At 41.4% G+C, this 27,307-nt stretch overlaps 4 protein-coding genes and 1 long non-coding RNA gene across 7 annotated transcripts; 3 read left to right on the top strand and 2 right to left on the bottom strand.

Annotated features, from left to right (window-relative positions):
* Window positions 1–209: 209 nt before the first annotated feature.
* Window positions 210–6,374, bottom strand: LOC143326644 (ceramide synthase 5-like). Its single transcript, XM_076740394.1, has 10 exons — window positions 6,057–6,374; window positions 4,756–4,858; window positions 4,432–4,562; window positions 3,908–3,965; window positions 3,702–3,752; window positions 3,474–3,566; window positions 2,242–2,370; window positions 1,608–1,714; window positions 1,289–1,445; window positions 210–350 (listed from the first exon to the last, which is right to left on the bottom strand). The coding sequence occupies exons 1-10, from the start codon at window positions 6,230–6,232 to the stop codon at window positions 210–212; spliced, it is 1,146 nt and encodes a 381-aa protein (XP_076596509.1). The 5' UTR covers window positions 6,233–6,374.
* Window positions 6,375–8,534: 2,160 nt separating this feature from the next.
* On the top strand, window positions 8,535–16,632 carry slmapb (sarcolemma associated protein b). Of its 2 annotated transcripts, XM_076740154.1 has the most exons (10): window positions 8,545–8,612; window positions 8,921–8,980; window positions 10,937–11,065; window positions 11,172–11,246; window positions 11,335–11,637; window positions 12,128–12,398; window positions 12,559–12,730; window positions 14,111–14,245; window positions 14,750–14,837; window positions 15,246–16,632. In XM_076740154.1, exons 2-9 carry the CDS (start codon window positions 8,929–8,931, stop codon window positions 14,831–14,833), a joined length of 1,221 nt encoding a protein of 406 aa, XP_076596269.1. In that variant the 5' UTR covers window positions 8,545–8,612; window positions 8,921–8,928; the 3' UTR covers window positions 14,834–14,837; window positions 15,246–16,632. The 2 variants fall into 2 exon arrangements, with proteins under 2 accessions (XP_076596270.1, XP_076596269.1); XM_076740155.1 differs by lacking the exon at window positions 14,750–14,837 and having other exon boundaries at window positions 8,535–8,612.
* Window positions 14,657–23,417, bottom strand: LOC143326547 (uncharacterized). The gene is made up of 4 exons (XR_013077687.1): window positions 23,307–23,417; window positions 20,976–21,029; window positions 20,356–20,491; window positions 14,657–15,319 (listed from the first exon to the last, which is right to left on the bottom strand). It is a non-coding gene; the product is annotated as an uncharacterized LOC143326547 (long non-coding RNA).
* Window positions 19,426–22,821, top strand: abhd6b (abhydrolase domain containing 6, acylglycerol lipase b). The gene is made up of 9 exons (XM_076740156.1): window positions 19,426–19,628; window positions 19,830–19,961; window positions 20,370–20,526; window positions 20,911–21,024; window positions 21,121–21,253; window positions 21,804–21,961; window positions 22,094–22,148; window positions 22,246–22,346; window positions 22,462–22,821. The coding sequence occupies exons 2-9, from the start codon at window positions 19,837–19,839 to the stop codon at window positions 22,639–22,641; spliced, it is 1,023 nt and encodes a 340-aa protein (XP_076596271.1). The 5' UTR covers window positions 19,426–19,628; window positions 19,830–19,836; the 3' UTR covers window positions 22,642–22,821.
* Window positions 22,814–26,485, top strand: kctd6b (potassium channel tetramerization domain containing 6b). Of its 2 annotated transcripts, XM_076740158.1 has the most exons (3): window positions 22,814–23,065; window positions 24,466–24,568; window positions 24,669–26,485. In XM_076740158.1, exons 2-3 carry the CDS (start codon window positions 24,542–24,544, stop codon window positions 25,353–25,355), a joined length of 714 nt encoding a protein of 237 aa, XP_076596273.1. In that variant the 5' UTR covers window positions 22,814–23,065; window positions 24,466–24,541; the 3' UTR covers window positions 25,356–26,485. The 2 variants fall into 2 exon arrangements, with proteins under 2 accessions (XP_076596273.1, XP_076596272.1); XM_076740157.1 differs by lacking the exon at window positions 24,466–24,568 and having other exon boundaries at window positions 22,862–23,065.
* The last annotated feature ends 822 nt before the right edge of the window (window positions 26,486–27,307 follow it).

Below are 27,307 nucleotides of genomic sequence, written 5' to 3'. Positions count from 1 at the left end.
CTCAGTAAGACAATGCCAAGTCTGTATTCCACATATGGACTCGCCCTGTATCCAAGTCCTCTCTCCATTTGAACAAGTCAGCACATCTAAGTGTAAAAAAAAAAAAAAAAGGTTTAAAGTCTCCTCAGTTGGTCAAAGTGACAAGGTGGGTCACACAGGCACAGGCGGTGAGTAAAAGCCACACTGGAGGTAAACACTCCTCATGGTACTCAGTGGTCATGAGTTTCTCCATTAAGGTTACCAGTGTGACTGTTCTTTGGTTTTAGGGTCTGACTGGGATTTTTACTGCTATTTGAATAAATCTCCTCGTCTGAGCTGCTTTCGATGTCACTGCGGTCATCTTTCGACACCTGTAAAATGAAAGCAAACAGAGATGGTTCAGTGGATCAGGTGATGAGAGACAGAGATAAGCCTTGTTAGCAAAATGACCAACATAACCCCCCCCCCCCCCCTTGTTAACCTGCTATCCCTCCCTCCCCCTCCAGTAGTATCACAGAGAGTCCAGGGGCAGAGGGGTAGTCTGACTGACTCATTGATCACACTGAGGTTTGTACAAGTTAGAATCTCTGGCACCGACCTTGGCTCTGAAATTTCAGTGGCCTAACTGGGCTGTGTATTGATAAATCCATGGCGCTGTCTGTGGTGCTGAAGAAGCAGGTGGTTTTGTAATTGCACCTTTTCGCTCAGTCCCTTTTAGCAGTTTCATCTTGGATCTACAATATTCTATGAACCATATACTATAAATACTCTATATTGTAGCCTATATACTCTACAGAGCACTGTCACCTTCGTGGCAAGACAGAGGGTCAGAGAGACACACTGCTGCTTGTAGGATTCTTAAAATATTTCTGAGATTATTCAGCAGCATCTGTGCTGCTGAAAATACACCCCCAGACCCACGAGGGTTAATGTTAACACAAAACCTATCCCTAACCTTCCCATTGGGTCATCACCACTGTAACAAATTAACAAATCACCAACAGGTGCTAGATGAAAAGTCAGCCTTTATCCCCTGGGAACCACTAATATCAAAATGTCACAGCAGCGTCTAATAGCTGTCAAATGTCAACCTTGGGGTGATGGCAGCAGAGAAAAAGTCAGAGGATCACAAAGGTCAGTCACAGACATTTTGTGGGGACCATGAACTTCATGGCAATCCATCCAGTAGTTGTTGAAATATTTCAGTTTAGACAAAACTGACGGAACAAACTGACCGACGTTGTCACCTGTAAATCGTTTGTGGTAGCGAGGCTAAAAATTGTACAACACAAGAGACAGCCAGACTAACCTTTCCCTTGAATATGGCTTTGATAGCAATGCGAGCGATGAGGTAGAACCAGATGATGTGAAGAGCCTGCAGCACCAACAGCAACCCATTGAACAACCACCACGCCTGGTATGGCCCAACGATCTCCCAGCTCTCAAACAGAACACTGTTAACAATCCTGCAACACAGACACACATGCAGAGGTTACTGGAGCTCTAAATACATTATTATTGCAACTTTTAGTTACACTTTGTGTAAAAATGTCTCCTAATAGTTGGCAACAAATTGGCAAAGGTAAGTAATTGTGTGTGACTTGTACATAAACCCTTAGTAGTCTCACCAGAAAGGATAGATGACAAGTCGAGTGATGAAAAAGCTTAGGCTGAACACCACAAACAGGCCATCACATAGCCTCTGGTACTTGGCATAGTTGGCCAACTTGGCAGCCTTTGGGAATAAATAAGGCATTAGTGAGTCAAAGTAAGAAAATATCACACCAGTATCTCTGTTTTAATTTCTAGCAATGATATCTTGAAATGCTAATAAGAAATGTGTTTTTTCTGTCAGTCTGTCATACCTACTTAACATACCTTATGCTTAAAAGGTATACTATTCAGGAACTGTTGGTTACTATGTGTAAACAGTGTTCAGCGCTGTGTCTGCCACTTTTGTAGCTTTCACTTGGATGTGTGCTGCTTGTGGTCTGAGAGGGAGTACTATATATGAGTATACATTATTCTTTTTTTTTTAGGAAAATCCTCCATAGCATACCTTTAAATAACTACTTTTCTATGGTATCTTGTCACTGAAATGTTATAACGAAATGTGTTTTTTGTTCCTGTCAGACAGGTAGCACAAGCAGCTCACAGCACAAGGCAGCTCCTGCTTGCCAACATTTTGCATCTAAGTGTTTGCTGAGTTACATTCCGCCCTCTCCAGTTTGCTTCTCGGAACAGGTGCTGCAAGTTCTTTACCTCAAGGAAGATGTCGGATGCATCGTGCACACACATGACCAGAGTGCCAGCTCTTAGCATGTTGTTGGCATAGGAGAGTGTGATGAGTGTTATGGTGACCAGGTGGTGGACAAGCATGATCATGAAATCCTGCCATCAAAGAAATGAAGAGATGACAGGAAGAGCGAGTTGTAAAATGGTAAATACGATGCTCAAGCACCTGCAGCTCAATAATTAGATCAAGTTGTTGGTTGCAGAATAATCCTGCTGGTCTTCGTGCATGAAGACTGTCAGTTACAACAACAATTGAAAAGCTTTGTGTAAATACTGGGCTGACAGGCTGACGTGAGGCTATAAATAAAACACAGTGTAAATCTTTGTGGTTAGCTGTGTTTCATTGTGTAACCTGTTCTGCCGGAGCACACAATGATATGTTAATCCTAATACACTGGTGACACTGACTGGTGTTAAAAGGAGCAATATGTAAGAAATGGCCACCTGTTGAACTCCTACAGTAAACAAATAGGAGGCAGCTATCATCAGAGTAACTGATGTTAACTATCAGTGCCATCAGCTCGTCAGCCACACAGCCGACTCTGGCTGGACTGGCAGTGCAAAGCACCTGGGGAAGTGTTTGCGTTTACACCACTAGCCCAGCGGTTTTTGACTGCTGGGAGGAGGAGGTTTTCAGGCCCGGGGTGAGGGCGTCCCGGCGGGGAATGCGGCAGGACGGGCCGCAGCTAGCTGATTAGCATTCTAACTTTACAAGAGTAAAACAGAGTAAAATTCTTGCATATTACTCCTTTAAAGTTAAGCCTGTGAACACACCACCAAAAAAAAAAAAAAAAGAAAAGAAAAGAAAAATGGACAATGTTTAGGGCTTAACAACATGCAAAAAATAAAGAAATTTTAGTGGGATTGGTCATTTCAAGATTCAAGATTCAAGATCTTGAATCTTGATCTTGAATCTTTTTGCATTTCATTTTCACTGAAAGCATTTCTTCTTATGTCTGGAGAATAGGATTTGTTTCTAATGGTATGTTGTGACACATTTTACCTATGCATCTCCTGCAATTTGGATTTTGCACTCAGACATAGTGTGACTTCAATAATATTTCAATTAATTGTTAAGCTCTAGATATGATATGAAGGGACTATCCAAAGCAGTTCTGATAAAAAGGACATTAAGTGTTCGGGTGGGGTGTTAATTAGGAGGCAGCATAACAGTGTTAGTTAAGCAGCTGCTGACTCACCTTACGTTTAATGTCTGTGAACTGGGAAAACATCAGAGACCAATAGAAAGCCAGCTCAGCTACATAGTAGTTGTACTGTCCAGGACTTAGAGGCTTTGGGAGGGAGTGAAACAGAAACACCTTTGACAAATAAGTTGGGCCAACCAACATTCTGGTTCTGAACAGATTACTTATAATATAGGCAGATGGATATGATGATTAGGCAGTTCATGAAAAAAAATTATTAACCTGAAAAGGATAGTTGTGCCAACACTGTCTGGTGTCCCACATCCATGGCGACTGACAGAAACAGATCAAATGTGTGAATGATTAAGCCGACAACAAAAACACACAATAGCCCTGCTCACATTTTCAAAAAAACACTCAAGCTACACAACTTCAATGCTACAATATCAGTATTATCCAAAAGCATGTAGTATGCTAATTCAACTCACCACCCACAAATGTTGAATGGCATAGATAAAAATCCCCAAGTAAAATGTAAATCGCCACCTGAAGTGAAAGAAAAATAGTAGAATTGGGAAAACAGAGCAATGTCACTTATTCTCTTCTTGAAAATCAAGACTGAGTCACGCTAACAGCAGCAGTGCTTTAAGATACATGCTAAGGTCAGCATGCTAAAATACTCACAATGAAAATGCTGACATTTACTATCTTCACCATCTTTATTCAGTATGTTAGCATGCTAACGTAAGCCACTAAGCACTAATTAGACTGATTTGAATGTTGTGAGCTGTGTAGGAAACAAAGAAATTTTGACCTGATGCCAATGAAATGTTACGAGAAGTTATTCAAATTCATCCTGAGGGGAACATGAATGTCTGAACCAAACCTCATGGCAAACAAAGGTTATCAAGAGATTTCACTCAAAACCACACGTCAACCTCGTGGTGGTCAATCCAGCAGTGGCTGAGATAGTTCAGTGTGCACGCTATACAGCAGTTTAGTAGGAACCTACATGCTCTCACAGAACTTTTTCTGCATACTAGGCCTGTCTTGGTTCCGACGGACTCGAAACCATCTCTGTATTTTCCGCACATCCCAGTCCAGCTGCTTGGAGAGCCCGTCCAGTTGCCTTGTGTCTGGACACTAAAGAGGACAGTACAGGGCAAACAGAAATCGCTCCTTAGAAATCCCAGTAGGTATGACTTTCACACCACATGACGTATTTATTGAACATATCATTACGCCTGCGGTGGTGTATTCCAGTGCAGGAACATCTGTATTCCAATGTGCAGAGGAACATTTAATGGACTACAGAACAAACATGGGCCTTATGTACCATTTTGGACTGATACACCCTCTCCAGGACATCGTTGGGCTGAGCTTGCCGAGGCACTCCCGCCTGAATCTGAAGTATGTGGGCACAGGGCTTGGCCACTAGCCTGTATACACACAGACCAAGGCAAAAAAAAAAAAAAAAAAAGAAGAAGAAGAAGAAGAGGGTGGGGGCAGGGAGGGGACACAGAGATGGTGTGGTATTCAGAGACACATTCAGACAAGGAGAGAATCAGAGAGAGAGAAGTTAAACACTTTTTACAGGCTACAGAACTGATGAAGTACTAAGACTGGCCTAGGGCTGCCCTCACTGACACAAACAGCTGAACTTGTGCAGCTTTCCCATGTAATAATGTGTGCCGTGCATGGATGTCTTCAGAGGGAGGTTAAGAGAGTACAATAGGGCCTGCAGGGGAGAGACGGGCAAGCGTTCGAGGGAATCCTGGGGAATGTTGCACCTAGTCTAAACAGAGCGTGATGGCCCATCATGTGAGAGGGTGGGACACAGAGAGGGGACAGCAGCCTCTAACCAGAATACTGATGTGTGTCACAAGATCATTTTGGTTCATCTGGTTGAGCTGACCGGTGTTCACGTTGAAGCCATTTATTATGTCACAGTCTCACAACACTTAGCACTTATCTGGAGTAGTTTCCACCAACATGGAAAAAAAGACTGAATGAATAGAAGCACAGACTGGACTTTGGGCTGCCCTTTCATAGATGATTTTGCTCTAAATGAAGCTCAGAAAGTTTGCGAAACTTCTAATTCAGCTGTACTTTGCCTTTCTGCATGTGACATCCACTGCACAGACTGGTTTTAAAAGCCACAACCCCAGGCACGAAATGCACAGTTCTAAGGAATCACATAAGTCTTTGGACTATGTGATAATGACATGCTATTTCTGTTCCCCCCTCCCTAAACCATCCCTTGAAAACCATCGTTGCTGAGCAAGGTAAACTGGTGTCTCAAGCCAGTGGAGTTACTTTGCGTGTTGTCACAGACTGTGGACTATAATTATCTGTCACAGGAAGAGGCTAAGGCTGGTCTAACTATGAATCAAAGGGAATTTGTTGAATGCAACAGAGAGTTGGTCTTCTCCAGTTTCCGGATAGTTTGTGTGCAGAGTGACTCATGTCTTAAGACTGCTGCAAGAAGTGACATTTGCATTGTGATGTTCCTATTTTTGTAGCTGTTTCTTGTTTTTTTTCCTAATGGCTGCCCCATAAGACTATGCACTCACACATAACAGACACCAAAACTGAGAAATTTCGCCACAGATCTGAGCAAACAAGGCTGTCATTTACCTTTCAAACAGCAGCCTTAGAAGAAAAACTCCGACAGCCAGAGGCAACGCGTACAGTACGTGTCTCATTCGGGGATACTCCGCACCAGGTGGCGGACGCTCCAGGTCCGCCCATGTAACATTTTCGGGAAGCCAAAATCTCTCACTCCAAATCCAAGCTGAGATTGAGGAAGTCATCGGGGATCAGAAAATACTCGAGATCAGCAGTTGCAAATGAGGTAAACTACTTGTCGGACATCTGGTGGCTGAAGTCAACTAACTGAAGCGTCTTGCAGTGATGTTCCCACCTCCTGCCTCGCTTCACTCGCTAAGTTATCACTTCTGGTTCACTCCCGTGTGAGTGAAACTGCTGCACGGACCGCTAGGTTGACACGTAAGGCTGAAAGGCAACACCCACCACACTGATGAAGCAACTTTCAATGAAGTGGTGAAGGAAGGATGAACACACAATTGTTTCCTGAATTTGCGCTTTGCGGCGTGCTTTTTAAGCAGGGACGTGATGTGGAGTTAATGGCAGCTAACGTGAGTTGACGTCAACTGACGCCGAACCACACCTCCCGTTTGCAATTAGCGTAAACCCTCATTTGATTAGTGAAGGCTAAGTTAGCCATTATAAGAAATTAATGCTAACTTGTCTCATATGTTGGAGCTGTTGGGTGGTAAGTGACGGCAGCTGAACTACTTCTAGTCACATTTACCTATGTAGCTCAAAATTTAAGGCGATAGCAGTTAACAAACAAAACAAGTAGCTATCAATAAAGTTTAAATCAAGTAGCGTTTTTTTTTTTTTAAACTTAGCTAGCTAAATGAGAAGTAGCATTCTGATTAAGCCTTAGCGTTAGCTTAGCTAGCTAAATATAACTTAAGATGAGACATAAAATTAACCTGGTTGATTTAATGTTAGTTGTATAGAATGTGAGTTAAAATATTTTATAGTATGAGAACGCCATTTAACGCAAACGTAAGTCATCCAGTTGAGTGTGCAACCTGCTTAAATTATTTTTTTCTGGGATGAGTAAAGGTAAGTGAGCGTTAAACTCGGAGGATTTTCAGGGGATAACTATCGCAAAAAATGGCTAATTTAATTCCTTTACCCTTAAAATATATTAATATTTAATATTTCCACTGCCATCAGTTTACAAAGAAATTAATTTAATATATTTAACATATTAAATACTACCTTAATGAACTTTACAACCTTCATGAAGGTAGGATTCATTCCATGGCTGTTGTATTAGACTGCATTAGTTTTAGCTAAATACAACTTTTTGCTGCAGAGCTTTATTAAAGGTGATTGAATCTCACACCCATAAAATGTGGTTCAGATCTGTCTATGTTCAGATCTATGTGGGTACCACTTATTGTAGAACACTTATTGTGTGCTCTTTAAGGCTCTTAATCCCTTTAACTGGAGAGAGGCTCTTTATAGTTCCCTAGAGTAGAAAAGCGCCTTCGTAGGATGCCAGGATAGGGTTTGTAAAGATTGTAAATTTCATTTGAAACAGAGTAACGGGCTGGAATGGTTGATTATTGACAACCATTCCAGCTTTAATTTGTAAACCTTTACCTCATTATGAACTTACCCTCCTAACCAAGGTTAAGGTCTCATGCTGGAATCTGGCCACACAGCAAAATTCATTCAGTCATGATAAGGAGGTTAAAACATGTTAAATTAACTGATGTCAGTGTTTTCTAAAACGTGACCCACCATTTTCAACCTGCATGTTTGTGTGTGGACTTCATACATTATTCAGAGAATTTTTGATGTGATGCTATAAGTTCTAAAAGCCTGCAGAGGTCCACATTTATTTGCTTCTATCACTGTGTGACATGCTTTTTCAAATCTGTCTTTCATTATGTTGATTTAACCTCAGCCACACAAACATTTCAAAGCATGCTCTGAGTAACTATAGTCCAGAGCAACACAGATTAGCTAAACAATACATACAATTTGTCCCTGTAATAGTTGCAGCACATCTTCACCCTTCATTATGACATGTAGCTCTAACCCTAAAGGCCAATAATTTATGAATTTAAAGTGACACGAGTGGCCCACAGAGTTGAACAAGAGACACACTGGCCTCTCCTGTTTCTGTGTCATCCTGTAGATTTTTACATCAGTACCAACTGTCCAGAGAGCAGCTCAGCTCCCTGAACAAAACCCCTCTGTGTCAGTATGCAGCTGCAGCTTCCGAGATGCCCTACTCGGATGCATGACCTAGTGTGGAGGGGCTGGGGACCTCAGCCACAAACTAGAGGGGGGTCGTGTTTTTGAGGACACAAATCAGACATAGCTCTAGAGTAGCATTTTAATCACACTCAAGGTATTTGTTCACTTACTTCAACCATACGTTGCCTTCACTGGCTTCAGTCCAGCAATAGCAGGGAGGTCCGGTACACAGTGTCCGTCATTCCCTCGGTGTCCCCTCCCCCCCCTCACTGCTTGGACTGTTCCATTTCGCATCTGAAAAAATCTGATAGTTGGAGAAGAGTTCTTCATGTCAGGGACTGCTGTAGCCTCAGCTCATAGAGTCCTGTAGCTCCTGGATCACTTAAGGTAATATATTCCTGCCAAATTATCCTTCTTAACCTTTTTATTTGTGTGTTCGGTGACCTAGTCTTCCAAGGGAATTTATCAGCAACTATTGCAGCTGCCTTTTCCACATATACTTATGTGTTCATAGATGAGCATGCAGTTTGTGTTTACCTTTTAAAACTACTCAAATCTTTTACCACAACCACATCAACCATAGTCTCAGTAATTTAGTTAAGATGCTTATTTAAAATTATCCACATTGTCAGGTGCTATATATCTATTTGTGTATATAATATGTAGTAATACCTTTTTTCATTTTTTTTTTACAGATAAGCAAATGGATGAGAAAGAGCTGAGTGATCCCTTGAATAATGTATCACTTATCAAAGGTAACCCATTTGTATTTTTCTAAAAACATACACAGAATTGAAGTGTCTTGGCATTGTTTTGCTGTTCGTGGCTCTTACCTGACACAGCATATCTTACCAATGTGGAGAGAGAGAAAAGCATGAGTCACGCTTAAGAAGAGTGTCTGTAGCTGTAAGGGCAGTTGGTTGGCTTGAGAGCGCACAGTGCTGTAGATGGCCTCGTTTTACAGGCTGATTTCTCTAGTGTCAACATCTTATTAGAAAATGGGAGTCTCTTTGCACAGAGGACACATCACCTGACTAATATGTGTTGGTGACATTTAGGGTGGCTTATTAAAAGAGAACGCAGTGGATAATGCCATGCAATGTGCAAGCATATCAGTGAGTGAATCAATTTTGCATGATGAATGAATTTGTAATGCTACACTGCACAGCATATAGGCAGCACAAAACCAACGCTGTCCTCACGACAGCACTATCTCAGTCTTTTCAAAAATGATGAGGACATCTCTCAGTTTCAGTGATATACAGCACATTTTGTGGCTGTAAATTAAAACCTCTCCTGGCGGTTTGGTCAGCAGATATTCAGCATTTAGTGCGAGCAGTGCTAACCCTCTGACTCTGTTAAAGAACACCGTCACATTCACTGGGAAGGAAACGGACAGCGGGGAAAGATAGAGCATGATGGCTCTAGCCTTCAGCACTTGAGCTAAAAAAAGACTTCTCCTACATTTTTTTTTTTCTGTCGTCACTTGAGGCAGTGTGATGCTCAGTATCCCCAACTAGTCAGAGAGGTATTTTTACACGCAGACTAATCCCTTTATTACATTGTCAGGTGTCAGTCTCTGACATTAAGACATAATGCCTCTAATAACTAATGTTACTAAAGATATCGCATGGCACGCTCTGATCTGAAATACTCTGGTTATCTCGTGCTCTCTAGAGGACATTCATCTTTCGCACAAACTGAACACTGAGGCCACCCTACTTACAGGGAGCCCACTCACATTCTGACTCTCACTCATACATATGCATGTGTGAAGGAACACACAACCTCATACACACATTGCACTGACCACCCATCCTTTGTCTGGCACACAGCAGGGTGGTCATGTGCTTGAGACAGAGAGTGCCATCAGCCCAGAGCAGTCTCTTCATACGCTTTCATTTTAGGGACATTTATCAATGCCATCTGGTAGCACTATTAACATTATGTGTGTGTATTTGTGTAGTGTGTTTGTGTAGCCATGCATGCCAGACACAGTGAAATCACAGTTTTCATGACAAATGCGGCATTTCATGGCAGTCTCGGTCCTCTGATGTGTCCATTTATGGTGCACATGCTTGACCTGTCCTGACTCTTGTTGTCCCCTCTGCCAAATGCTCAGCGTGAGATGAGGTCATCTCTTTTCCTAGCCATGGTAGATTAGGGGATCAAAATATTCACTGGGCATTGCAAAGCCCAAGTATTTGTGGGGTTTGTTTCCACCTCTAGGAAACACAACAGACCCATGACAACCTTGGCTTGGTCCATTCCCTTTGTGTATTGTTTACAGTAACGTGGATGTGACAGAGACTCATGTGTTGCTGGTTTAATGGACAATTGGAAATGAAAGCTTGGATAGAAAATGCAGATAATGCAGTTGTGTCTATTTCTGGGTTAGCAATTAGTTTATGTAATAGTCCCATTTTAATATCTTGGGAAATCATCTAGTACATCAGCCCTGGTTAAATATTTGGGACTGAGGCAAAATTAACATAGTGCAACTTTGAGTTATCCTTCTATTTTTACCACGTTGAATTGCCGTCTATACTGCGTCTGTCATTGTGGCTTAAACGTTATAGTCTAATCTCTTTGTATGCACACCAGTGACTTTCCAGGAAGATAAAAAGCTCTACCCTTACAGCTATATACACTCATGTTTGGAGAAAGGATCTTATTTGGATAATCATTTCTTTTGTCTATGTCATTATCAGATGACTTGACAAGGTCAAACATGGGATCTTCTGGTGACTCAGAAAAGATTATCCAGCGCTTGAATGATGAACTTCGAGAGGCTCAGAAGCAGGTTAATACCGAGAAGCACAAATGCATGGAGCTACAAGGTAAAAATGTTAATTTTGATGTCAGATACACACCAGTGTCTTTACATTATACTCTACGCACAGAGACATCCGCAAACACATGAAGTAATGCAGTTATATTTCATAGGTATCCTGGAGGAAGAGAGAAAAGAAAACAAACAACAAGCTGACAAATCTGCAAAACAGATAAAACTTCTTCAGGGTATGTTTGTGTTTGTTGATTGGAAAGTTTTTTTCTCCACCCTCATGAAAATATTTACTAATCTAAAGGGTGAACATGGTTTGGACAGGCCAGCTGCAGCAGCTCCAAGATGAAATGGGCGTTCTCAGAGAGCAGATAGACGTATCCTCCAGTTCACACGGTGAGCTGCAAAGTGCACGCGATGAGGTGAAGGCACTGAAACGTGCCCTGGAGGCAGCCGCTGCTGAGCGGGACCGTGACGTTGCTGCTATCCAGACTAGCCTGTCAGCGGCCTCAAAGGACTTGGACAAATGGCGTCAGACTGCCAACAAATATGAGCATGAGATTGACGACCTACAGCGTGACCTTCAGCAACAGAGCAAGCAGTGGCAGAAAACTGCAGAAATCCAAGGTGCTGTATTGTGCAAATACACTTAATACAAAATATGACGATGGTAGCTGGTAAAAAGGACACGTATACATAGCAGACACAATAATTGCAGTCATCTAGTACATAGTTTTTACTTTAGTCATACATACATGACTGGAAACTCAGTATTCCTGAGCTGCTGGGTTACTGCATTGAACGTGAACAAGACGGTTTCCTAGTAGAACAGTTTCAAATGACTAAATTAAATTTCAGGTAGTGTCTCTTCTTCTCAAATCTTTACATTGATCAGTACTCAAGAACATGTTACTTAAGGACCTTTTGATTGGCTCTTTTGTTTATTACACTGAGAGACTTGTCCACAGTATATCCTCAGGTGTACACTACCATGTCCAAGCTTACAGAAAGTATTACACATATTATTAGAAATTAGTTTTCATTTAATCTGTAAGCCAATTAAGAAAAAAGCATCTGCTCCGCACTGTTGCATTACTTTAAAACATTTTTTTCACAGCCAGTGAGCTGCAGTCCATGCAGGTGGAGTGTAACAGCCTTCAGAAGGAGTGTTCTGTCCTCCGATCTGAAAAACAAGACATTGTCAATAAGCACCAGAAGGAAAGGAGCAGCCTGCAAAGTGAGTGTTCTTCCCTCAGGGCTGAGAAAGACGAACTCCTCAAGACTCTCCAGAAAGAGAAGGGCAACCTGCAGAATGAATGTGCAGCACTGCGCTCTGAGAAGGAGGCAGTGCTGCAGAAACAGAAGCACTTGGAGAAGGACCTTGCCAGGTCAGTGCACTGAGCCACATTATCCAGACCCCCACCTTTGTGCTGCCTCTGTCTCATTTGCTTGACTGTGTTCCAACACGTTTTGCTCCCGAGTATACCACACACCTCTCTTTGTATGATCCTTCACCTATTGAACTCTGTGTTATTTTGTTTCTGGTAGTTCGCGTGCCCAGAATGCTGAGCTGAGCAATAGCCTCAAAGCCCTGGAGAGATCCCAGCAGGAGTTGGAGAAGAGACTCTCAGCACTGCAGCTCCAGCATCAGCAGGATAGCGCCAATCTGCAAACCCAGCTGGATGAAGCGGACACCCGCAGCAAGACTCTGCAGAGAGAGGTATGTTCTCAAGACTAAAAATTCATCAACCAAGCGTCAAACATCCCAGAATCCCTCCCAGGAATTACTTCTAAGGCTAAGAATACTTCTCCCCTCAAGCCTGACAGTTACACCTTGTCCACACTTGTTGCTGTTCAGTCACATTTTTCAGTCTTGCCACTGATGTAACAGACGTAGGTCCATTGTAACCAGTTCAGCTGTCGACACTGGCCACATAATGGCTCACACACAAATGCAGCCCTTTGTGTCATTTTAGGCTCCAAGTCAAGTTTATTCCACTTATACACACAAGTACATGATTGTGCATTGATCTGTCTAGCCAGTACGCTTGTATATTTTTTTGTTTCTGTACTGATTATGGTAATAATATTGTCAAAATCTTGACACAGTCCTTGGTCCATTGTCATGGTCAAGCTGTGACACCAAACATCAAATATGCTTAACCAGTATGTTTTAGTACTATGGTATATCTCCATTTAGAGTTCATCCTCCTTTCTTGAGCAAGGCTCTAACAAATCCAAAGACATCACCAAATGGTGTTCAGTCCTATTTCCTAAAATGGATTTTACTGTGGTTAATGCTGGCTTCATGGTCACTTTTCCAGTTAAGAAAGTTGATAAGTTTGCCTCATAGGACTTTCATGCTTTGACATGCTTGAGGCAGGCCCTGACCGCATGTAATGTGTTATGTTGTTTTAGTAATTTACTTGCCTGTATACATAATTTGACACTGTAGCCTAGCTTACAGTCTATTAATACCATAATGGTGGCAATTCAGGACATTAGGATATGTTGTGATGCATTCACAAGACGATCAGCCAGACAGCGCCTCGCTGTAGTCATCTAATCCTAATGTTTATTTGCTCTGGTCATCAGACTGTGCTTAACACCTGGAGAATAGGACGCTTTTCCAAGGGTAAAAAGAGCTCTCTCCCCCATGCCTAACAGAAGTTGAGCTTGCTGCTGACCATGGCATATTACTGTACGCTCCCAGTCGGACTGAGCAGACTGGATGGGAATGAGCCATTGCTGTGACACCCAGACAGGAGGGGCTCTGTTGAATAGCAGAAAGCAGAGATGAAGTCATCCTTAACCACAAGTCATTCACCCCAGTGTGGTGTTGCTGTTTCAGTCACTGAATGAAAGTGGAAACTGAGTGCTCTCACAGTGTCCCTTTAGATTGAGCTCGTCCTGTGAAGCCCTGCGAGACGACAAAGCCTTTGAGAAACACTTAGCATCTTAAATCAACCAGCAATACTCACATCAGCAACTTTTTTGGCCCAGCACGCTCACTCGTTAGCCAAATTTGCCATGAAAATATAATGAAAGTAATTTGTCTTGTGATTACTTGGAGTAAAAGATGATAATGTGCTTTGTGCAGTGTGAGGAGGCTAAGACGGAGCTGTCAGACCTAAAGGAGAAATATGAGAAGACTGAGCAGGAAAAACAATCGCTCACAGATGAACTCGAGGAGTGCAAAGCCAACATGAAGGAATTACAGGAGAAAGGAACAAAGGTGAGTGCTGGTCTGTCCCACATTCAACAGAAAGGCGAAGGCACGCTTTTGTCTTAATCAAAGCCTGTAGAACTGTTTGACAAATGTTTGACAAATAATATATTAAGAGGTGCATGAAGGTTAGAAATAATGATAAATGGCACCATATCTTTTATTTGCATAAGAGGCACACACCTTGAGTTGGGCTTTGCTTTGAATTTCGCAACAACAGTGCATTTAACATCTGTTTATTTTGTGAAATATCTCCAGCATAAAAGGTGAATCTTTTGTAAGATTCACAATAAGTATATATACATATTTTTTTTTTTTCTCAGCACAACTGCTCCCCTCTACTCATCCACTGTCTTTAATGATGCTTTTAGACACTGACAGCCGTGTGTGAGATTTGTATAAACACCAGTTACAGACACAGACTTTTGACTGAGGGGTTTATTAATAAAGCTACACCCAACTAAAGTATGTCCCGTTGCAGTTGATTACTATAATATCCCTTCCATTCTGTAGACATCCCTATTGCTGCCTGTTCAAGCCATAGTCATCGGCCTTATCCTGGCTTTGCTGTATTGGTGCTTCGGCGCATTGTGGTAGTAAGGTACACGTTACTCCTGTCAAGTCGGCCTACATCTTTCATTCTCATCAGTGTCTTTAGATCATTGCATGATTTAATCTGGCTTTCCTAATTCCCCAGAATGCCTTCCTCGGGGGGGATAAACTCCAAATATTGACGTCTCAGAAACTCTAACCTCTCTAATCATACAGTTCAAACATCTGACATCTGTTTGTCTTGTCTGGATGGCTAATGCTTAACAACTGTTTCTCTCAGTTGGCTTATGATGGGCTTATCTTTATCTGAAAGAGCTAACTCGTGTTCTCTGTGCCCTGCATTGATCTCAATGGCAAGCTCCCTCTGTCAAAGCTTTGGCGGTCTTTGGATGGGCGGTTTTCATGTGGTGACGCTCATGTTTCCATTTCTGTGTCTCCACTTCTTCTTTTTTTTCAGAAGCCATGGATGATCTGGGGGCCGGTGGTTGCTGTGGCTCTAACAGCTGTGACTGCTGCTGTGCTCTTCAGGACCTGAGGGCGACACGCACACACACACACACACACACACACACACACACACACACACACACAAACATACACACACTACATGTGAATCCATATTTGTCATCAGATTTCTCCGCACTTGCCCCCTTATCATATCTGCACTATTAATTAGGAGGGCTCATACTTAACACTGTTTAATTTTAAGATGCTCTATTTTAGATGACAGAGGTTAATAAAAGAATGTCAGTTTTGTGTGCAAATGAGTAAGTTTGTACGTCTGTTATTTGAAGGAAGTCTATCTGGGTTTTGTTTTTGTTTACTATATGACTTACAGGATTATCCGTTAATGAATGTAAAGATAATCTGCACACTTAATTCATTCTAAATCTATATGATGATATTTTAGATGGATCACCTGGAGATTGAACCTCCCTAAATGTAACACATCTCTGTAACTGTCAGAATAATAAATATTGTCACAGTAATGTAGCCCCTGATTGAGTGTATGATGAATGCCCCGGACACAAAACATGAGTGGATGGTTGTTTTCAGGACATTTTGAATACTTGTGAGCAACCTGGGGAGGGTATTTGAGGAGGAATTTATTTTGCAGTTTTTCTGCCAAACGTGATTAATAGTCCTGAAAGCTGCAATAATTGAAATGAGAGAAATATGTAAACTCTGGAAAGATGGTTTTCCTTCATTGTCAGAACCAAGTTGAGGGTTGTAAGTACCCAACTCCTGTGTGACAGTTTGCTTTTAATTCAAGATAAGCTTCCATAGACAGTAATGGAAATGATAAAGTTAAATTAGCTTTTTTTATTTCAACTTTTTCTGCTCCTGCGCCAGCTACTGTTCATGTTATTACTTAATCTGCCACCCAGACATCCTAGCATCACCCATTAACTATGTCAGTAGTCAGTCAGGAGCCAGTATTATGTAACACAACACAATATAATTTAAATGCATGCTGTTTGATTTAGTTATATTGTATCACATCGTACCATTAGTCAAAACAAGAAACTGGTGTCATACTTGAAATGTCATGTTTTTTTAAACTGGAATAACACTAATCTGAATTTGTAAATAAGCTCAGACCTAAATTTGGTATTCAGGATTTTCTGATGATTATATATTTGCATGCATGATATGATTTTGTGGAAAATCTCAATGTCTATTATTAATTAATTTGCTGTATTTCTGAAAGTTTGTCAAGTACAAAATCTATGTATTTTGTAAAGAGATGGGAAGTAATATATTTTCTTGGGTTCAAAGTTCATGAATAACAGCTCTAAAATGTAAGCGTGACTTCAATTAAAGATCTTAACCTCATAATTGCACCTTACAGTCATTACATAAGCAGGTAGTCACTGAAGCCACCAGGCTTTATGGAGATGAGGTCAGACCTGCTACTGTAGGTTTTGTGTCCTCTGAATCATCTGAACCTTTGTGCAGCTGAGCTCATTGCAGCTGCACACAGTATATCTGAAGTAAGTTTTCAACATTAGGAGAGGGGAAATGTGTTTTGATGGATGTTTTATCATCTACCCTACAACAACAGAATTTGTTAGGTTCGATCTTCTCATATCCCGTACTGCCTGCCTTCCTCTAAAAGCTCTGTTTTGCAGATGACATTTAAAGAAGCTGATTGATGCTGACAGCCGGGAGCACAGTGTTCTCCTTGAAGAAAGGTTTTCTCAGGTGAGCGCAGCGCTTATGTCAGCTGATCAGCAATGCACCACAGAAAAAGACCAAGCGTACCCACAGAATACATAGCGGTACAATGAATACACGCAACGTTGGGATAGACGTGATTGTGGCCTGCAGTTTGACCTTGTCAATATATGCCTTGTCATGGTCAGGATCCAGCCAATGACAGCAGGGATCACATCTGATTCTTGTCAAACAGCACCCCCCTATGCTGTTTCAACCCTCCTCTCTCTTGTTTTAAGGCTGCTTAGACTACAAGTGTTTGATCAGAGTTGGATAATCTGAGTTAATGTGACTACTGACTGCGGGGGCCTTAACATCTGCTGGAAGATTATAGGGTTAAGCACTAAGCGCAGATATGCCCTTTAAGCAGGCTGACCACACTGATGGTAGGCCTCTGGGAGAGGATGCAGTTTATTTCTCAACAGGATGTCTGTTTCTAAATGTTCACACTTTGCCAAGTCTGTCAGGTCGTAGCTCCGGAGGAAATCACTGACTCTGTGGATGAGTCGCCCATCGTGACGCATCTGACCCTGTTTTGTTGTTGTGCTACATTGGCTCTGTCGCATCCATCCTGCAGGCTCTGCTGTGCCAATGATGCCTCTCTGCCTACGATGTGACGACCAGAATGATGTGGCTAATGTGATGTGCGGCCGTAGCTCGAACAACCTGGGGAATGCACTGTGTATGTTCGCAGATTGAGGACATCCTCTTCGTCCTATATAAACCCAAATGTGAGAATCATTCCCACGCATGGCGAGCCTCTCTGCAGAGTTGCCGTGTCCATTTGTTCTGCTCTACTTTGTATGTAGGTCATCTGTAGTGGACTAGAGATGCAGCAGAATGGCAGCTGGTATGGTATTTTCACTGTGTAGTCTTGGCCGCATATTAGCTCTAATTTACATGTGGATTTTATGATGCTGTACAGTATTTAGTAGTAGTATTTAGTAAATATAACTTACTATCTGTTCAAAGTTGTGATGCAATGTAAAATTGTATGTATTAAATACACAGGCCAGCACATGTAAAACACTGCTATGGACCTTTAAATAACCTCATTTTAAGGCATTCTGCGACACAGGACATCCTGGGATGTATCATGTCGGTATGACCTCAGGGGCAGTATGTTCATGATGAGGCTCTGAGAGTTCATCAGTTCTGTGTCCTCCCTTCAGTCAAGAAAAAGTGTTTAAGACAGAGGTCAAAATCTGGAGTCCACAGCTGGATCAGAAGTCTGTACCCAAATCCCTCAAAGCTTCACTGTCAACTGAAGCGGAGCTGATGACGCTTCATCCTCTGTGGATGTCATGACACCCAGTGGTCTGTGCACAAAGCCCTCAGATCCTCACTCCTGACTGCAAACCGGAGACACTCCACAGTCTGCCTCTATCATGACACCCAGTGGTAAGTGTAGGACTCAAGGGCACCATGAAATAAAGCATTTTAATTTACAACTACATGCATATATTTACACTAACTCATTTGGCAAATGAAGAGTGTTTATTTTTACAGCGTTAGTCTCTAAGTTCTGCTCATCAGTAACGTTTCTACGGCAGGACTGGTGTTTATTTCTCTGAGTTACAGACCCTGGAGCAGTAACACTAGTAACAGCAGGAGGTTCTGGAAAGAACCTAAAAAAAGCCGGGTCTCTATGATTCTTACATTGATGCAGCAATGTTGCAGAATTCTGCTGTACTCACTAATAATTCACAGCAAAACAAAATGAGCTCCTAATTATTCTTAATGCATCACACATTTACAGTAAGGACCCAAAACTGTCTTCAGTGGCAGGAAAATACCACATTTTCCTGTTAATAATTCAACATCAAACACTTCTTCAGTTTGAGATTTGTACTCCGAAGCAAAAGCCGATGGTCATACAGCAGCAGCCGGGGCCTGAGAACCACCTTCATCGAGACGAACTGAAATAAAGCTTGTGGAAATGTGCTGTGAGGAATATTGTTAGATAAATATCACGCATTTGCTATTTTAATCTTGAATAGCTGTGAAATGACAAAAATGTAATCCTGCCACTGAAAGGAGGGCATGTTTGTATACCTTGTTTCCACAGCAGTTGGTTAATAATCAGTTGTTACACACAATGTCTTTATTGCAGATTTATTCTATTCACTTTAGCTGCTTATAGTGTAAAAGGCTGCTGTAGATATTTTGTGTAACTCACAGTGGCTATCCTTCATTGTTGTACAAAATGTATTTTTGTATTGTCTTGTAACTTTCTTTATTGCAGCTATAGATGTACAGAATGCTGTGTGTAATTTATTGCTGAGAGTTTTGACCTGGACTCAGTCAGGAGCGAAGTCTGGCCTGTACGTTCACTTTAAAGGATTGACCGAATAATGTGGTGGCCCGGTTTCCCCGATGATGACTAATAATCAATGAGTTTATCCAGGGCAAAGATAATCTGCTGGGACCAACTGCACTCCACAGGGACATGTTTTTTTTATTTCAACTTTCAGGAAGATAAGTTGCCTATTTCTGCTTTCAACACACAAACAATACCTCCAGATAAACTAAAGCATCTGCAAGCTGATCAGCAGAATCGCAGGTAAACCAGCGGTCACATGTGTCTGCCAGTGACAAAACCAGGAGGATAAAAACCTGAGAAGTAAGTTTTTACATTTTTTTGAAAAGGCATGTTGTGGCATGGCAGGATGTTTTGTGTGTTATTTTGAAGAGTAATGTACCACCTCCATAAAACATTGTATAGATGTTAGATGTCTCCACCCTCAGGTGACATGCTTATGAGATACTGCGTGTGTGTGTGTGTGTGTGTGTGTGTGTGTGTGTAATGTATGTGTTTCTATAGGTGAGCCATGGCAGCCGATCTAGATGTGGTGAACTTGTTTATCATTGCGGGGGGAACGCTGGCTATTCCTATCCTGGCCTTTGTTGCTTCTGTCCTTCTCTGCCCCGCCGCACTTATTAAAGTGTATTACTGGTGAGGTTGATCACTGTGTTCTCCTCCTTTCACTTTATATGTTTATTAACTGATGTGAATGCCACCTATTAACCAGTTTCTTCATTTATTCCTTTATATTTTCCATTATCAGCCTTTTCCAGGCCATAATTGAAGTTTTATGTTGTTTACATTGAGATAAATATTCAAACCAAAGACCCCCATGTTTTTTATGGCCGCATGATGACCTGTGAGTGTTGGATTAAATGCCAAAATTTGCCTCAGCATGAAACCCTTACTCTAACTGATCAGTAACATGAAGGAAATGGCAATGCCAGCAACACATGCTCATAAAAATTTGAATCCAAGCTCATTATCTTGTGGCTAAAATTTGAATTCCAGTGCAGCACGTCTCTGTGTATGAGCTCAGACATACCTGCTCCTCTTCAGGTACTGGAGGAGGACTCTGGGCCTGCAGGTGCGCTACGCTGACTGCGGCGGCTATCGCTTCTGTTACGCCTACAGAGGAAAACCTGGGACGAGACCTTCCATTTTAATGCTGCACGGCTTCTCTGCTCACAAAGACACATGGCTCAGTGTGGTCAAGGTCAGATCTGCAACACTAACTGTAACAGTTTGTTGCCATGAAAAAATAGTTTACTCTGAAAAAATATCCATTTGACTTTATCTGATTTGAATCCCCCTCTTTGACATTTCCAGGTCATTTAAGAAAAAAAACAAAAAAAAACAAAAAACATTTTAAGCTTGTTAGATAAAGATACTGTAGTGAGTGAATTTTTGAACTCAGAATTCAAAACATATAAATTCAGAAATGCCAATACTATAAGTTATGTGATATTTAAATTCTAACATGGAATTTCACAACTAGGTGCATGTTCAGTTGATTATGAAAGTCACATTATTACGGCCTTTCTTGGCTTCAGTGCATACGGTAATAGTTTTAAGATGTACTTTCTCTCTACTGTTGCAGTATCTACCTAAACATCTGCACATTGTGTGTGTGGACATGCCTGGCCATGAGGGAACAACACGCACCAACACAGAGGATTATTCCATTCAGGGACAGGTCAGAAGGATCCATCAGGTACACTGAAGAGAGAACAATGAGTTATATGGATGTATTTGTCAGGTACCAAAATCATTCCACTGAAAATCTGCTTTTGTCCCTCGTCCTTCTCAGTTTGTGGAAACCATTCGCTTAAACAGGAAGCCTTTCCATCTGGTTGGAACCTCCATGGGAGGAAATGTAGCCGGGGTTTATGCAGCGTGCTACCCCTCAGAGATCTGTAGCATAACGCTCATTTGTCCAGACGGTCAGTCACTGTGTGTGTGTGTGTGTGTGTGTGTGTGTGTGTGTGTGTGTGTGTGTGTGTGTGTGTGTGTGCGTGTGTGTGTGTGTGTCCACTCATGTTGTGGGGACATAAATCTTTGTACAAAATGGACAAAATACAGGTCCCCATAATGTAAATCATCAGACTTGAGTTGATGTTAGGGTAAGGGTTATGGTTAGGCAAGTAGTGGTCATGGTTATGGTAAGTAAATGAATAAAAATGAATGTAAATCTGTGTAATGTCCCCAAAAATGATGGAAATATGACTGGTTATCTCTGCCTTTGCTTCTTCAATTGTGTCCTTTTTTCAATTTTCCTCTTTCAAGTCCCCCAATTTTTTGTATGTGCAACACTAAATAGCTGGAGTGCCCCTTTACAAGCAAATTAATTCATACAGAGCATGGATTATTTTCATGCCCACGGTCATTTGCTGCTTCTGACATTTCATTTAATTACCTGTATTTATGGTTCCAAACAAAATGTGACTGTACATCATCAGTTTCTAATCAAAACACACTCATTTTATCCCGCAGGTATAAGACACCCATGTGAGACCAAATTTGACAATCATCTGCAGGACCTGGAGCACAGCAATTACACGTTAAACATCCCGTTAATCCCTACAACCCCCGAGGAGATGGAGGACATGTTCAGACTTTGTTCTCATGTTCGCTTCAAAATCCCTCAGCAGGTCAGGTCTCCACTTGAAAATATATGCATTATAGATTTCACTCTGTTTGCACACAGAAATAGTTAAAGATTAATCCTCACCTCACTGCATTTGTCAAAAGCAACCATGTTTAAACATGTTTGCTTTGTTTAGATTCTTCAAGGATTGGTAGATGTTCGGCAGCCTCACAACAATTTTTACCAAGAAGGTTAGTTCACTTTGGTGTGAGACATTTTAGGATTTCCCATGTAAGTGCACTGTATAGTCCATGTGACCAACCAGTAACTTTGTGTCTCTTTTGTTAGTATTTATGGAGATTGTTGGTGAGAAATCAAGATATGCCTTACAAGAGCACTTACATCTGATCACTGCACCTTTACAAGTGATATGGGGCAAACAAGACCAGGTAATCTATGATAATACAGTGATCCAGCAGTCTTTTGTTTCCAAATTCATTGTAAAATGCATGTGGCTGTAACGAAACTTCAGGTTATAGTGTTAACTGTCTTGTATTTGTATAGGTAGTGGATGTCTCAGGCGCTACAGTCATTACAGAGGTCTTGCCTGGATGCAGGGTGGACCTGCTGGAGAACTGTGGACACTCTGTGGTGATGGAGAGGCCTTGTCGGACAGCTAAACTCATCCTGGAGTTCATCATTTTGCAGCAAGACGCCAGAGGTGGCGCAAAGAAATCTTGCTGAATCCAAACGCTATTAATTATCACTTTGCACTGCAATGCTTCACATGTCCCTTGTACGTGATATGCATACGTATACTGATATCCAAGCTTCAAAATCTTACAATAAGACCGTGAGCGAGGTCTATAAGTGCTAGTGCATTTCTTAGCGATGTAAATCATGATAATAAAAGCTTAGTGCGTGTATCTGTGTGGCTGTGTTCAGATGTGTGAGTGTATTCATGCAGAGGTGCCTGTGCTTGCAGCAGGACCTCCTCCCCTCCTTCACCCTCCTTGTGTGCGCAGTTTTGCTGCAGCCTCGAGCCGAGCACAGCTGCTCGATGCGACCAGCGGCAAACATCAATGAATGTGTGGCTGAGCCGTTAAATGCCAACCACAGGCTGCTGTTTTTGTACAATAGAAGAGGAGTAGGCGGGAAAGGCGAGCTGGTAAGGCTGTGTTTTAACGTCTATGTTACTTCCAGACAGTCTTAATTAAGACCCCGGCGTTAACCCCAGTAGTAACAGCGGCTAACGTCAATGGTTCGCGGGCTGCTAGCTATGTTAGCTCTCTAGCTAGCAGTTAGCTAGCAGGCTACATATCCAGTGTGGTACTCGCTTTGTATGAAGTGCTGCATAGCTCAGTGCATCCAACTTAATACGATAATTGTTATAATTTAAGAATTGTTACTTGCGATGTCATCTCGTTTGCCAGCTTCTTTCATTGTCACAGCAGAGAGAGTGGAAAGAGGTTGGATGGCTACTTTTAACACCAGCTGCCTCTTAGACAAACGTTACCGTTAGCTCGCTTCCTTAGCATTTACCACGTCATTAACGTTCGATAGTAAACTCCCAAACTTGCTGTTTAACTGGGAAACGTACAAAATCTTAATTAATGGGTTTATGTTCATTCAGCAGCGATAAGTTTCACTTTCAATTCGCTCGGGAGGCATTGTGACATATGATGATGAATCACCTCTGCTCCTGAGTCCTGACCAATATGAGGAGGTGCTGGGGTGCTGGTGCTAGCTCTCACATCACATTATCTTCATCAGCAGATGTTCAGAATCCCTTGTTTTCTGAGCACTTCACAGCCTCGTTCGCTTAAGGTTGAACGTTTTAATTCCATCTTCTGATGATGGAATATGATCAAAAGCTCCCAGACAGCCACTATACTGACCTTACAATGGGACTGTTGAGTCAAAACCAGCATGCACACTGGAAAAGTTGTGAAGTTTAAGTGTATCCAGTCAACTCTGCTTGTGTGACTGCAAAGAACGCAACTCACAAGTGCTTGAATGCAGTGTGTTCTTTTAATCCACAAAGCAAGCAGTAATCAGGCTCTCAGAGAGAACATGTACTGTACTCATGTAATCCAACACACACACACACACACACACACACACACACAATGAATGATATGATTTGACTGAGTCTAGAGCTGCAACAAGTAACTGATTAGTTGTCAACTATTAAATTAACCAACTATTCAGATAATGGATTAATCAGAGTAATTTCTAAGAAGAAAAAAAGTCACAATCAAACTGATTCCAGCTTCCTAATTGTTGATGTTTTTTGGTTTCTTTACTTGTCTCTGACAGTAAGATTAATGTCTTTTGGTGGACATGTTAGGACATAATCTTGGGCTTTGAGGAACACTGATCAACATTTTTCAGTTTTCTGATATTTTATAGACCAAACAACTAAACGATTAGTCGAGAAAATAATCGGTAGATTAATCCACAATGGACCTGGTTGTTAGTTGCAGCCCTGACTGAGTTTATGATCGTGTCCCTCATTTTCTGCACACTATGTCACAGCTCATGTTAATGTGACTTTTTTTTCCACAGGTGAAATTGAAGTAAGCCAAAACCATATCTGTTACCTCTATATTTTGGTTCTGACCAAGTGGGTATTGTTCTACAAATGGATAATGGAGACTGGGGCCATAGGGTAAGAGATGGAAGTCAGACTAGAAATAAGAGCGATGTGAGATGTTTGTTTCTGATAAACATGAGATTCTTATCTTCCTCTCTGTGCATTTTTGCCCTAGATGACTACTCCTGTTACCTTGAACGTGGGAGGCCACCTGTACACCACCAGTTTATCCACCCTGCAGCGATACCCAGACTCTATGCTGGGTGCCATGTTCCGGGGAGATTTCCCCACAACTCGTGATTCCCAAGGGAATTATTTCATCGATCGAGATGGAACACTTTTCCGGTACATCCTGAACTTCCTGCGGACATCTGAGCTTACCCTCCCGGTGGACTTCACAGAGACAGACCTCCTAAGGAAAGAGGCCGACTTCTACCAGATCGAACCTCTGATCCAGTGCCTTAATGATCCGAAGCCACTGTACCCTCCCGACATCTTCGAGCAGGTTGTGGAGCTCTCTAGCACTCGGAAACTTTCAAAATATTCAAACCCAGTTGCTGTCATCATCACACAGCTGACCATAACTACGAAGGTTCACGGCCTGCTGGAAGGTATTTCCAACAACTTCACTAAGTGGAACAAACACATGATGGACACCAGAGACTGCCAGGTGTCGTTCACCTTTGGACCATGTGACTACCATCAAGAGGTGTCCCTAAGGGTTCACCTCATGGACTACATAATGAAACAAGGCTTCACAATCCGCAACACTCGTGTGCATCATATGAGTGAGCGCGCAAACGAGAACACGGTGGAACATCACTGGACTTTCTGCAGACCCGCTCACAAAGTTGAAGACTGAGTTATGGCACGGGTGTTGTAGGTGACGTTACTGTTTGATTTGTCTTCATTTTACACAAATCGTGACAGAAAAGAACAAAATTGAGCCCTGCGTCAGTAATGTATCATTGATAAGGATTTTCCCTCAGTGTGGTACAGTGCAAAAGTCCAGACAGATAGCATAAAAACAATGAAAATGTAAATTCTTGATTTATTCACCTATTTCAATTGCAACAGTGTTATCTTATTAGAACACTTTCTTATCTGTGCTGCCGCTGCATATTTAACATTTCTCGAAAAATGAATACTTTGCTGAGATGAAGGCCTATAAAAGAAGGACAGCATTCCTTATGAAGCTGAAAGACCCCATAGCAATGATTTTATCCACGTAGGGCACTATATTATAACCAAATGATGCTAAAAATATGGGTACAATGTTTTGTATAAGCGTAATTGTGATTTATTATGGTTCCAGTACCTGCATCTGTTTATTCTGAAGTCAGTAATAAAGTGACTGTAAACAGGTAGCCCTGATTTTAGACTTTATGCCTACATATAGCATCAAACCTAACATATTAATGTAAATTTAGGTCACAATTTGAGGGAAAAGACAGACTGAAAAGGTTTGTATCCACCGCACAAGCTGTCTTGGTCGTGTTTTGAGCAAGACAGAGACACAGAACATTTTTTCTTGGATCCCAAGCTGTCAGGAGGATACCTTTTTGTTTTATGATGATAATAAATTCTGATTAGCCCAGTTTCTTAATGATGAGTTTACAGTAGATCTTAAAATTAGTCTCCTAGTTCTCTATAATCTCCTTGTATGGTACTATTTCTTAAGACCCAAGTCGTTGTTGCATGTGTCTGAGTGTCTTGTGTATGTATACGTATTTGCTGTGTGCGCTTCGTGGTATTATGCCATACTGTTACACTTTAGAGCTCATATCAAAAGTGATGTGTTTGGTCATCCCAGCCAAAATAAACCCATTTGTGTATTTGTCAATCATTATTTTTTTATGGTTGAACTTTTCACCCTAACTCAATTAACATTTGCACTACAGGTCTTACTGTAAGTCAGCAGAAGGATGTGACAAATTGTGTCATAAATCCACTATCTGTACTTGAGCAATGTGGCATCAATTAAAAAAAAAAAAAAAATCTATAAAATGTTTCCTGGCAGAGATGTAGGTCTTATATATGCAAAGCTTTCATCTGGACTTTTTATACTTTCACTCATTTCCTGTTGCAAAGTACAAATTATAGATGGCAGCTAAAAATGTTCCCTGTCCAAAAACGAATTTGAGTAATTTGAATGCAATGAACAAAATGTTTCAGTAACTGAAGCTACTACAATAAGTGGAAAATAATTTTTCCAATGTTGAAACAAACATTTTTTATTTTTGTTTTGTTTGCCAGTCCAGTGAGATTATATGACTTCCTCCCAGTGACCTATTTTCACATTATTTATTGAATCCCAACAGAAGAAGCTTTAGAAAACTGGAAACACACTGAAACTTTCATGAATTAGTCAATTTAATAAAGCAGACCAAACAATACTGACTGTCACACTTTAATAATCTGCCTAACTCTATATCATTAAACCAAAGCGACATTGCTGTTATTGTCTGCACAACAATTACACGATAAACAACTAGCTGCCCCCAAGTTAAAGACATTCAGCACAGACCATAAAGACAATTTTTCACTGTCAGTACTGACCCAGTGGTCCTTTATTTTTTCTAAAACTACAAAGGCAAACAACATGTGACCAACATGTGACACCACAGTGACCACACTTTTGTCTCATTTGAACACCTATTTAAATGTTGTGGACAGAAGAAAAACAAAGTTATTAACGTTTTGTGACATTTAAACCTTTATTGGGCTATTCAATTTTTAACTCCATTTTATTACATTACTTGACCCAACGTACAGGCGCATACACAACCGGATGTTACGACTCTTGTTGGGTGC

This window comes from Chaetodon auriga, chromosome 10, assembly GCF_051107435.1.
Source record: "Chaetodon auriga isolate fChaAug3 chromosome 10, fChaAug3.hap1, whole genome shotgun sequence".
Lineage (NCBI taxonomy): Eukaryota > Metazoa > Chordata > Actinopteri > Chaetodontiformes > Chaetodontidae > Chaetodon > Chaetodon auriga.
This window is presented reverse-complemented; position numbering and strand designations above follow the sequence as displayed.

What these genes read in the sequence shown, in the direction of transcription:
- abhd6b (XM_076740156.1), top strand. Translation starts at nt 19,837, where the DNA reads ATGGCAGCCGATCTAGATGTGGTGAACTTGTTTATCATTGCGGGGGGA. An exon ending in AACGCTCATTTGTCCAGACG is followed by an intron (nt 21,254 to 21,803) that starts GTCAGTCACTGT and finishes TTTATCCCGCAG; the next exon opens with GTATAAGACACCCATGTGAG. An exon ending in TATGGGGCAAACAAGACCAG is followed by an intron (nt 22,347 to 22,461) that starts GTAATCTATGAT and finishes GTATTTGTATAG; the next exon opens with GTAGTGGATGTCTCAGGCGC.
- slmapb (XM_076740154.1), top strand. Translation starts at nt 8,929, where the DNA reads ATGGATGAGAAAGAGCTGAGTGATCCCTTGAATAATGTATCACTTATC. An exon ending in CAAATGCATGGAGCTACAAG is followed by an intron (nt 11,066 to 11,171) that starts GTAAAAATGTTA and finishes TATATTTCATAG; the next exon opens with GTATCCTGGAGGAAGAGAGA. An exon ending in GAAAACTGCAGAAATCCAAG is followed by an intron (nt 11,638 to 12,127) that starts GTGCTGTATTGT and finishes TTTTTTTCACAG; the next exon opens with CCAGTGAGCTGCAGTCCATG.
- kctd6b (XM_076740157.1), top strand. Translation starts at nt 22,958, where the DNA reads ATGCGACCAGCGGCAAACATCAATGAATGTGTGGCTGAGCCGTTAAAT. An exon ending in TAGGCGGGAAAGGCGAGCTG is followed by an intron (nt 23,066 to 24,668) that starts GTAAGGCTGTGT and finishes TTTTTGCCCTAG; the next exon opens with ATGACTACTCCTGTTACCTT.
- LOC143326644 (XM_076740394.1), bottom strand. Translation starts at nt 6,232, where the DNA reads ATGACTTCCTCAATCTCAGCTTGGATTTGGAGTGAGAGATTTTGGCTT. An exon ending in CATCCGACATCTTCCTTGAG is followed by an intron (nt 1,715 to 2,241) that starts GTAAAGAACTTG and finishes TTATTCCCAAAG; the next exon opens with GCTGCCAAGTTGGCCAACTA. An exon ending in AAGCCATATTCAAGGGAAAG is followed by an intron (nt 351 to 1,288) that starts GTTAGTCTGGCT and finishes TTCATTTTACAG; the next exon opens with GTGTCGAAAGATGACCGCAG.